The 12,147-nt window shown below is 41.5% G+C and overlaps 1 protein-coding gene across 8 annotated transcripts in view; it reads left to right on the top strand.

Annotated features, from left to right (window-relative positions):
* Nucleotides 1-11,478, top strand: part of LOC136403572 (general transcription factor II-I repeat domain-containing protein 2) — a 61,631-nt gene extending 50,153 nt beyond the window's left edge. For 7 of the 8 annotated variants that reach the window (XM_066382450.1, XM_066382449.1, XM_066382447.1 and 4 more), the window contains 4 exons: nucleotides 888-971; nucleotides 1,485-1,668; nucleotides 5,368-5,396; nucleotides 8,154-11,478. In XM_066382450.1, the coding sequence (XP_066238547.1) occupies nucleotides 888-971; nucleotides 1,485-1,668; nucleotides 5,368-5,396; nucleotides 8,154-9,757 (1,901 nt within the window). In that variant the 3' untranslated portion in view covers nucleotides 9,758-11,478. The remainder of the gene's footprint in view (nucleotides 1-887; nucleotides 972-1,484; nucleotides 1,669-5,367; nucleotides 5,397-8,153) is intronic. The other variant, XM_066382444.1, reaches the window with a different exon arrangement.
* Nucleotides 11,479-12,147: the final 669 nt, after the last annotated feature.

Here is a 12,147-nt window from a genome sequence, read left to right as displayed (position 1 = left end):
GATGCTGAGGTTCCAGGTTCGAAGCCCCGAGGTTGCCGGCTTGAGCATGGGCTCATCTGGCTTGAGCGCAGGCTTACCAGCTTGAGCGCAGGGTCGCCAACTTGAGCCTGGGATCATCAATATGATCCCAAGGTCACTGGCCTGAGCAAGGGGTCACTGGCTTGGCTTGAGCCCCCTGGGTCAAGACACATATGAGAAGCAATCAATGAACTGAAGTAACACAACTACAAGCCAATGCTTCTCATCTCTCTCCCTTCCTGTCTTTCTCTCTGTCTCTCTTTTTATCTCTCTCTCTCTCACTTAAAAAAAAATTAAATAGAGCCTGATCTGCGGTGGAGCAGTATATAAATTGTCGACCTGGAATGCTGAGGTCACCAGTTCAAAACCCCAGGCCAGGTCAAGGCACATGAGAAGCAACTACTATGAGTTGATGCTTTCCTCTCCTTCCCCCACTTTCTCTCTCTCCCTCTCCCTCTCCTCTCTCTAAAATCAACAAATAAAACCTTTTTTTAAAATTAAATAGAATAAAAATTTTAAGTATTGAAAACTATTCTCTTCTTTTTATATTGCATTGACTAGGATTTCTAGTATAATGTTGAAGAGTAGTAGCAAAAGTAGACATCACATCTTTCATGATAGTGAAAATGTTCCTGAAAGTATTGTAGTAGTAGTATGTTTATATAGAGGTATAATTTGGGAAATTCTATACCATCTCCAATGACTTCCATTTATTCATTTCCAAAATGCTTAATTTTTGCTAAAACTAAACTGAATGATAAGCCAGGTAAAGTGCTTTTTCATATGCTACCAGGCATTTCCTCCAACAGCTTTCTTGGGGGAAAATACATTAATAATCCTAGTTTGCTTGTTTGTTTAATTATTTTTAGATAACGAGAAGGAAAGATTATCAAGCATAGAAAAGATAAAACAACTAAGGGAACAAGTCAATGACCTGTTTAGCCGAAAATTTGGTGAGTTTTTATATCATTGCATATCTAGAATTTATATCTCTGAAATATTTCTTCTTAATTGAATACTTTATCTAAGAAACTAATCTTTCTGTAAAGGAGCTATAATCAAAATTAGTTTGTATTTTTACTGAGAGAATTTATATAGAAACACTAATTACAATAATAATAATAATAATAGCTATCGTTGATCTGCATTCTTACCACAATAGAACATCGTTTTAACACATGATTAAACATTTAGTCCTCACAAAAACCTTTTTCAGTAGATACTATGATAATACCTATTTAATGGATAGAGAAACTGAGTCTGCTATACTACCCATTGCCAATTGCAAAATTAGTAAGATTATTCATACATCATAGTACTACTGGAAATTAAAGTAATAATGGCTGATCACCAGTGTTGTCACTTGATCTGAATGATTTTAAAATCTTGACATTAAAAATAAAGCATGTTTTGAGTTAAGTAAAATGACAAACACAACTAATTTTTTGCTCTTTGTCTCATCGCAGGTGAAGCCATCGGAGTGGATTTTCCTGTGAAAGTTCCATACAGGAAAATCACATTCAACCCTGGTTGTGTGGTCATCGATGGCATGCCCCCAGGGGTGGTATTCAAAGCCCCTGGTTACCTGGAAATCAGCTCCATGAGAAGGATCTTGGATGCCGCAGAATTTATTAAATTCACAGTCATTAGGTAGGTGAGAGTTCCCCTGTTGGTCACGAGAATGAATCTAAAGATAGTAACTTGCCCGAAGTGGACAAGCGGGGGTTTAAGGACTTTTAACCTAGGGGGTGGGCAGTGGTACCTGCAGCCCACTGTTGTGCCAAGCTGCCTCAACTCATTTTATTGTACAGTCGTCCCTCGCCATATCACAGTTCACTTTTCACGGTCTCACTGTATCGCAGATTTTTAATTGTATATATCTAATTCTGTATCGCGGATTTTCCACTATATCGCGGGATTTTGCAGTATACAGTCGTCCCTCACCATATCGCGGTTCACTTTTCACGGTCTCACTGTATCGTGGATTTTTAAATTGTATATATCTAATTTTGTATTGTGGTTTTTTTGCTATATCGTGGGATTTTGTGATATATAGATACTTTTATATATTTATTATTTTAATTATTTTTGTGATAAAATAAGCATTTTCTAGCCTAAAAAAGGGAAAACAACATAAAAAAGTATAAAAAATATTAATTAAAACATATTAGTATTCACTGGTGAGTACCCATATAGAATTTTATATGTTGTTAAAATTATGTAAGTTTAAGAGTGTAGAAAGTGTTTAAGAGCATGAGAAGAGTTTATAAGAGTGTGGGAAAGGTTAATAACAGTGTGGGAAAGGTTTACAAGAGTGTAGGGAGGGTTTATAAAGCCTTAAAATATATATAAAAAATAAAATAAATATAAGGTCACTGCTTCATGGATTTTCACCTATCACAGTGGGTTCTGGAACCTAACCCCCATGCTAAACGAGGGACCACTGGGTTTAGGTATTTTTATATATTTATTATTTTAATAATTTTTGCAGTAAAATAAACATTTTCTAGCCTAAAAAAATTAAAAACAATATTAAAATTTTATTTAAAAAATTAAAACATATTAAAAGAATATTAAATCGAAATAAAATACATAGCATACAGCAGATAAATAGACCAAGACTTGCACGAATGGAAAACGCAGCTACAGCCGCTTCCACTTGAGCTAGTTTGCTCACGTGAAATCGTACACAGCACGTTATTGGCTGATGGATGGGAGGCAACCAACCAGAGCACTGCGTTCTGTATCCTGGGCACTGATTGGCTCAGCGACCATATAGCATCAGTCTCCTTCATCTCCCGCATATAGCATGTATTCAGCATCTCGCCTTGTCCATTTCACATCAACATCTGATCACTGCACATAGTGTTGCTCTGCGGTGTTGTGTTTTTGTGAAATTTTCGTAAAAAAATTGAATTTATTTCAAGCCCTACGATGTCGCACAAACGCTCTGCGCCTTCTAAGACTTCTGGCACCGAACCCAAGCGCCAGAGGAAGATGCTTACCATCGCAGAAAAGGTGGAACTCCTCGACATGCTAAAGGAAGGGAGAAGCTACGCGGCTGTAGGCCGCCATTACGGGATCAATGAATCTTCGGTTCGCTACATAAAGAAGGACGAAAAGAATATAAGGACAACAGCAGCAGTGTCTTTTAACAAGACTGCAAAGAGGGTGGTAACTTCCCGCAATAAGGCCATTGTGAGGATGGAGTCTGCATTGGCCCTGTGGATCAGTTACTGCAGGAAGAAGAATATCTTGCTGGATACCAACACCATACGCACGAAGGCCAAGAAGCTTTACGAAACTTTTGCTGAAAGCGGTGATGTTCGAGAAGGTGACAAGGACAACGATGCAGGAGCAGGACCATCGAGTGCTTCTCCCTCGAGAAAAACCCCATTCAATGCCAGCAGGGGCTGGTTTGACAAGTTTCAGAAACGCTTTGGACTTAAGAGTGTTTCTCTGCATGGAGAAGCTGCCTCTGTGGATAAAGCTGGAGCCGAGGAGTACGTGAACAACACATTCAAAACCATCATCAAAGAAGGGGGCTATAAGCCTGAACAAGTTTTCAATACAGATGGAATGGGCTTATTCTGGAAGCGAATGCCGTCTCGCACTTTTATTATGAAGGATGAAACCAAAGCCCCTGGATTTAAGGCCCATAAAGATCGTGTAACTTTGATTATGTGTGGGAATGCTGCAGGCTTTATGATAAAGCCAGGGCTTATTTATAAGTCAAAAAACCCAAGGGCCCTAAAAAACAAAAATAAGAATCTGTTACCTGTGTACTGGATGCACAACCCCAAGGCCTGGATCACGAAACTCCTCACGACGGATTGGTTCCACCAGTGCTTTATCCCAGAGGTCAAGCTTTACCTGGCAGAGAAAGGCCTCGAATTCAAAGTGCTTCTGATCATGGACAATGTTGGAGGCCATGCTGTTGATCTGTCATATGAAGGTGTACAAATAGAGTTCTTGCCACCAAACACCACATCATTGATTCAGCCCATGGATCAAGGTGTTATACGTGCCTTTAAGGCTCTCTATACCCGAAACGCCCTGCAATACCTTGTTGAAGCTATGGATTCTGAGGAAGACTTCTCACTAAAGGCACACTGGCATGACTACACTATTGCATCATGTCTCCTAAATATTCAGAAGTCCATAAAGGAGATGAAGAGTGAAACTTTAAATGCCAGCTGGAAAAAACTGTGGCCAGAAGTGGTCCACGATTATAGGGGATTCTCTCCCGATGAAATCCATCACTCTGCGGTAGATAAGGCTGTGGAGCTGGCAAAACTTCTGGGAGGAGATGGCTTCAATGATATGACTCCTGATGACATTAATGACCTGATCGATGCCCACTCACAACCATTAACGGACGAAGACCTGATGGAGATGACTAAGTCAGCAAACGAAGAAGAGGAAGAGGAACAAGAGGAACTAGGCACTGAAGAAGAAGAGGAGGTTGGCCTAACACTCGATCGCCTCACAACCATGGTCAGAATGGCCAAAGAACTTCAGCGAGTGGCTCAAGAATGGGACCCCCAGATGCTTCGTTCATTGCAGTTCTCAAATACAGTCGAGGGTGGCATGTCGGTTTACAAAAACCTTCTTGCCCAGAAGAAAAAACAGCGCCAACAACTCCCTGTAACTATGTTCCTCACTCAGAAGAAGACGCCAGTTACACCTATGCTTTTAGCGAAAACAGAAGTTATGGACGAGGGCAAAGATACTGCACCACCTGATGAAGCGCCTGATGAAGTGGCACCATCAGTAGAGCTGTAATGCTCTTCTTGGCTGTGCAGTGCATTCATCTCATCATCATCACCTTCATCGTCATCCGTACTGCACAGCTAATTCATCACCATCTTCATCATTCAAGTTGTAGTATATTCACTGGTGAGTACCCATATAGAATTCTATATGTTGTTAAAATTACGTAGACTTAAGAGTGTAGAAAGTGTTTAAGAGCATAAGAAGTGTTTATAAGAGTGTGAGAAAGGTTAATAACAGTGTGGGAAAGGTTTATATGAGTGTGGGGAGGGTTGATAAAGCCCTAAAATATATATAAATAATAAAATAAATATCAGGTCACTATTTCGTGGATTTTCGCCTCTCACGGGGGGTTTTGGAACCTAACCCCTGCGATAGACGAGCGACCACTGTATTCTGCTTCTGCAAGCTGCGTGTCCCTGGTCCTGTTTGGTAGTCATGGGAAGCCTGTCTCAGTTTTATTTCCCACTGCCTAGCATGGAATTAACATTCACAAAAGTTTATCAAATAGAACTGAAATGGACAGAAGAGGAAAAATGAACATTGTTGCATTCACCAATGTCTCTTTCTCTTCAGACCACTTCCAGGCCTTGAATTTAGCAACGGTGAGTATTTGGGGTGGTGAGATCATTCCAGCAACTGCAGTGTGGTGGGATGTGTCTCAGTGGGAAGTGACCATGGGTCCCTTGCTTCTTGAGCTTTAGAGCAAAGCATGCTGCTCACTATATGCATTTTACTTTTTTTGCTTGTTGCAAAGTTGTTTAATTCTGTTCCTTGAGTTTTATTAGCCAGGCATTTTGTTTCACACATCAGTTGATGGGGTTTGCTTCACAGCAGACTGTATGTGATGTGATATATGAGCCCTTTATGGTCAAGGGTCATATAATAATGGGCTACTGCATCTCAATTGGTAGTTAGTGACTGCCTATCCACCCCAACCCCACCCCCTGGAGCCCCCACCCTCAAACTCCCATAATTCAGAACCAGAAGGGGTACTACCTAGTGCAGAGGTGCTCCCAGAATCCCCCCTGACCCATCCCCCAGTGCTGAGGTCGACATCTTTTCTGATTGAGAATTGCCCCAGACACTCTGTCAGTTAAATATTTTGAATGTCTTCCTTAAAATTTTTTCTGTGTGTGACAGAGACAGAGAGAGAGACAGAGAGAGGGACAGACAGGAAGGAGATGAGAAGAATCAATTTTTTGTTGAGGCTCCTTAGTCTTCTTAGTTGTTCATTGATTGCTTTCTCATATGTGCCTTGACCGGGGGCTGCGGCAGAGCGAGTGACCCCTTGCTCAAGCCAGAGACCTTGAGCTCAAGTCAGCGATCTTGGGCTTCAAGCCAGTGACCTTTCGGCTTAAGCCAGCAACCATGGGGTCATGTCTATGATCCCATGCTCAAGCCAGCAACCTCACACTGAAGCTGGTAAGCCTGCACTCAAGCCAGATGAGCCCATTCTCAAGCCGGTGACCTCAGGGTTTTGAACCTGGGTCCTCTGCGTCCCAGTCTGACACTCTAACCACTGTGCCACCGCCTTGTCAAGCTTCCTGAAATTTCTTTCAACCAAGTCAGTATCCTATAGAGTGAGGCAGAAGGTGTAGAGATATTCTCAAGAGTTTGAATCACTAAGGAATCTCCTCACTTAAAGTTTGGAAAGTAAAGCATTTTTTAATGCTAAATTATTACTCCTAAACTAGTCTGGTTGGTAAACGATTATTTATATTTTTAATAGCTTTATTGGCCCTGGCTCAGTGGTAGAACGTCAGCCAGCATGTGGAAGTCCCAGGTTCAATTCCCAGTCAGGGCACATACGAGAAGCGACCATCTGCTTCTTCATTCCTCCCTCTTCTCTCTCTCTCTCTCTTCCTCTCCATCAGCCATGGCTCAATAAAGATCGTGTTAGATCAGTGGTAGTCAACCTGGTCCCTACCTCCCACTAGTGGGCATTCCAGCTTTTATGGTGGGCAGTAGCAGAGCAACCAAAGTATAAATAAAAAGATAGATTTAACTATAGTAGGTTGTTTTATAAAGATTTATTCTGCCAAACTTAGCGAAAATCTGACATAAAGTACTTGGTAATTATTATTATATGCTTTAACTTGCTGTAACTCTGCTTTATAAATTTTATAAAGTAATCACCATTACTGTGGAATCAGTGGGTGGTTAGAAAATTTTACTACTAACAGAGATACAAAAGTGGGCGGTAGGTATAAAAAGATTGACTACCCCTGGGTTAGAGCCAGCTGGCCTTCAGCACTGAGGATGGCTCATGGCCTCTGCCTCAGGCACTAAAAAAAAAAAAGGCTCCATTGCTGAGCAACGGAGCAAGGGCCATAGATGGGCAGAGCATAGCCCCTAGGGGGCTTGCTGGGTGGATCTCAGTTGGGGCACATGCAGGAGTCTCTCTTCCTCCCTCCTCTCACTAAAAACAAATAAATAAATAATAACTTTATTGAGGCATAATTTACATGCCAGAAAATTCACTTGTTTATAGAGTATACACAATTCAGCAGTTTTTAGTAAATTTTGGGACTTGTGCATCTATCACCACAATCTGATATTAGAACATTTCCATTACCCTCCAAAATATTCCTATCAGTCATTTCCCATTCCCACCTCCAGCCCTAGGCATCCCAACCAATAATTGACTTTGTCTTTGTGTGTGTGTGTGTCTGTCTGTCTGTGTGTGTGTGTGTGTGTTTTTAATTTGATGTCAAGTTCAAGCATTTAATTTTCTATTGAAAGTCTACTAAAAGTGCATTTTTATGTCTGTGTTCTCGTGAAGTAAAGCTAATTTGCATTGTGGCCAGGTTCTTTAAATGTAAAACAAGTAAGTTCTGTGCTGTTCTATGGCTATCACCTGTGTCTTTTGTGACTCGCAGCAGGTAAATTACCTCTCTTCTGTGTTCGTTTTCTTCTCTGATTTCAAAATTCTCTTGAGAACCAAATGAAAAAAATATATGTGAAATACAAATATATTTTCAAATCATTCCTGTTTAAACCAGATGTGGCAGAGCTACTTACCGAACTTCAACAAAGGTGTCTTTTGTTTGGCTCATAAACCTTTTAAAAATGGCAATTAGTGGCCACTATTAAAAAGCCAGGGACTGTGTCATGAAAATCAGTTCCCAGGTATTCTTTGGGAATCTGAAGCTCCGGCACGGGAGGGAGGGCCCATTTCCCTCTGGCAGAAGTCTGCTGGGCTGAGTGGCAGCGTCCCTCTCTGCAGGGCTGGTTGCTCTCCAGTTAACCAGGCCCCCTGGCCACTCTCTCTCCCGTTTATCATCATGCTTTTGTTGCTATTTTTTATAATAGTAGAGTGAAAAGTGAAATATTTCTTGTCTCCATGTCTCTATCAAAAGTAGGAAAAAGAAAGATAGACCAAGAGGGCCGTGTATTTCAAGAAAAGTGGGAGAGAGCATATTTCTTCGTGGAAGTGCAGAATATCCCTACATGTTTGATATGCAAACAGAGCATGTCTGTGTCAAAAGAATACAACCTGAGACGCCATTATCAAACCAACCACAGTAAGCACTATGACCAGTATACTGAGAAGATGCGAGACGAGAAGCTTCACGAGTTAAAAAAAGGACTCAGAAAGTACCTCTTAGGGTCATCGGAAATTGTGTGTTCTGAGCAAAAACAAGCATTTGAAAATCCCAGTCCAAATGAAAATGCTGCCTCGCAGCCTGTAGAAGATGTGACTGGGAACTTATTGGAGAAGTTACGTGAAAAAGTCAAATCATTTGTGGCATACTCTATCGCAATTGATGAGATCACAGATATTAATAATACCACCCAGTTGGCCATATTCATCCGTGGTGTTGATGAGAATTTTGATGTGTCTGAAGAACTTTTGGATACAGTGCCTATGACAGGTACAAAATCGGGAAATGAGATATTTTTGCGTGTTGAGAAAAGTCTTAAAAAGTTTAATATCGACTGGTCAAAATTAGTAAGTGTGGCCTCAACTGGCACCCCCACCATGACAGATACGAACAATGGACTTGTTACAAAACTTAAGTCCAAGGTGGCAATGACTTGCAAGGGTTCGAATCTGAAGTCCGTTTGCTGCATTATTCACCCAGAATCACTTTGTGCTCAGAAGTTAAAGATGGACCACGTCATGAATGTGGTAGTTAACTCTGTGAACTGGATATGCTCCCGTGGACTGAATCACAGCGAGTTCACAACTTTGCTTTATGAACTGGACAGCCAATATGGCAGCCTTCTGTACTACACAGAGATTAAGTGGCTCAGCCGTGGGCTGGTGCTCAAGAGATTTTTTGAATCGTTGGAAGAAATTGATTCCTTCATGTCATCCAGAGGAAAGCCACTGCCTCAGCTGAGCTCTCAAGACTGGGTCAAAGACTTGGCCTTCCTGGTCGATATGACAATGCATCTGAACACTCTGAACATATCTCTCCAAGGTCATTCACAAATTGTTACACAAATGTACGACTTGATTCAGGCATTTCTGGTAAAACTGTGCCTTTGGGAAACTCATTTGGCAAGGAATAATCTGGCCCACTTTCCCACACTGAAATCAGTTTCCAGAAATGAAAGTGATGGCCTGAACTACATTCCCAAAATTGTGGACTTAAAGACTGAATTCCAGAAAAGGCTGTCCGATTTCAAACTCTATGAAAGTGAGCTGACCCTGTTCAGCTCCCCTTTCTCCGTGAAGATCGAGAGTGTGCACGAAGCGCTGCAGATGGAGGTGATTGACCTGCAGTGCAATTCGGTGCTAAAAGCCAAATATGACAAGGTGGGAATACCGGAATTCTACAAATACCTCTGGACCAGCTACCCGAAATATAGAAACCACTGTGCAAAGATTCTCTCCATGTTCGGGAGTACCTACATTTGTGAACAGCTGTTTTCCATTATGAAACTGAGTAAAACAAAATACTGCTCCCAGTTAAAGGACTCACAGTGGGACTCCATGCTTCACATCGCGACATGAAGAACGTGCTCCCAGCCATCCCCATGGGGTATAAGACTAGAATCCTCCAGGCCCAAAGGATTTTGAGATGGGAAAATGAATTATTAAATGTTTCCAGGTTTTTTTCCCCAGTTTTTTCACTGACTCGGAAATATAATTTGCAGTGTCATACCTGTTTTTATGCCTTTTTTTTTTAATGAGAGAGAGAAGGGGGGTGGACAGACAGGGACAGACAGACAGGAAGGCAGAGAGATAAGCAGCATCAGCTCATAGTTGTGGCACCGTAGTTGTTCATTGATTGCTTTCTCATATGTGCCTTGACTAGGGCTCCAGCCGAACCAGTGTCCCCTTTGCTCAAGCCAGCGACCTTAGGCTTCAAGTTTCGACCTTAGGCTTCAAGCCAGCGACCTTGGGATCATGTCTATGATCCCACACTCAAGTCAGCAATACCGCATTCAAGCTGGTGAGCCCATGCTCGAGCTGGTGACATCAGGGTTTCAAGCCTAAGTCCTCAGCATCCCAGGCTGATGCTCTATCACTGTGCCACTGCCTGGCCAGGCTTTTTATTACATTTTATACTTCACTATAGTCCAGTAAAAATCAAGAAAGTTTTCTTGTATTTCTAGGAATTGACTTTTCTTATGCCTCGTCTGTGCCACTCATTCGCATACCTGCTTGATCCCTGTAGGCATGGGACTGGCATCTCCAGGTTTAAATCAGTCACCAGAGAACAGAGAGAGATAGACAGTTGTGTGTATTTATGAGGGGCATATCGGCACAGCGGACCCTCGTCTATCGCGGGGGTTAGGTTCCACAACCCCTGCCATAGGCGAAAATTCGCAAAGCAGCGACCTGATATTTATTTTATTATTTATATATTTTTAAGGCTTTATAAACCTTCCCCACACACTTATAAACCTTTCTCACGCGGTTATTAACCTTTCCTGCACTCTTATAAACACTTCCTATGCTTTTAAACACTTTCTACACTCTTAAACCTACATAACTTTAACATATAAAATTCTATATGGGTACTCACCAGTGAATCTACTCCAACTTGAATGATGAAGATGGTAATGAATTAGCTGTGCAGTACTGATGACGACGAAGGTGATGACAATGAGATGAATGAACTGCACAACCAGGAAGAGCATTACAGCTCATCTGTACACTACGTATTTTATTTCGCTTTAATATTATTTTAGTATGTTTTAATTAATATTTTTATATTGCTTTCAAGTTTTTAGGCTAGAAAAAGCTTATTTTACCACAAAAATAATTAAAATAATAAATATATAAAAATACCTATATACCACACAGTCGTACGATATAGTGAAAAATCTGCGATACAAAATTAGGTTTATACAATTTAAAAATCAGCGATACAGTGAGACCATGAAAAGTGAACTGTGATATGGTGAAGGATGACTATACACACATTTATCACCTCTTCTTTTGAATGGTGTCCCTTGTGACCTAACATGATTCCAAGTTGTTTCAACTTTATTTTGAAATAATTCAAATTTATAGAAAAGTGCAGAAATGAAAATAGTATGAAGACTTATGTGCCTTTTAGCCATATTTTTATACTGCAACATTTTACCCGTTTTATCATTTATGTGCTTTCTCTCCCTCTTTTTCTCTCCTGTGTGGACAACATTGCCTAGAAATGTATAAATGAATTAGTATCTATAATGGGTCCAGTAGGGCTTTGGAAACAGAATAAAGTGTACATAAATGTATGTGCATAATTTTTTGCTGAACCATTTGAGGGAAAGTTGTACACTTTATTTTACCCCAAAATACCTTATGGAATATTTTCTAAAAATAGGGAGAGCCAACTTTCAGGTGTTTACCTGCACAGGCTCACAACCCCAGCGGGAGCCTGAGAGCATGCCCTCAGACACAGGGGAGATGAAGGTTGACTGCAGGTGCAGCTGGGTCCTGCCAGCTCAGAGGCTCACTTCCTGGGAAAGAGTGCCCGGATGGACTGGTTTACAGTGGGGGTGGGGCGACCAGCGCCTGGTACACCTGAGCAGATATGGACCCCGAATGTCAGAGTGGAGCCCTGCATCAACCAGACTTGCCTAAGATTTTGGATTTTGGGTAATCATCAGACTACATGGAGTGGTAGACAGGAAAAGTTCAGCCTCCTCAATTTATAGATAGGTCACAGGTCCATGTGACTCCAAAGCTCATGTTCTTTTTCCTTTTCTAAATGGCCATCTGTTGTACTGCCTCAGTTCATCCTCTGTCTTACGCATGGCTCCCTGGTGGTTAGCCCATTGGTGATAGGGACGGGACAGCAGGGTTCAGCCTGAGCTGCCTTCTGTTGACTGGACCATTTGTGGGGTGCTGTGAATCAATTCCGAAGGCCCCTAGGTTCCTTCTATACCCTGCAATGTGTGCTG

This window comes from Saccopteryx leptura, chromosome 4 (genome assembly GCF_036850995.1).
Source record: "Saccopteryx leptura isolate mSacLep1 chromosome 4, mSacLep1_pri_phased_curated, whole genome shotgun sequence".
In the NCBI taxonomy this organism is placed as follows: domain Eukaryota; kingdom Metazoa; phylum Chordata; class Mammalia; order Chiroptera; family Emballonuridae; genus Saccopteryx; species Saccopteryx leptura.
Note: the sequence above shows the minus strand (reverse complement) of the source record. Positions and strands in the feature narration are given on the sequence as shown.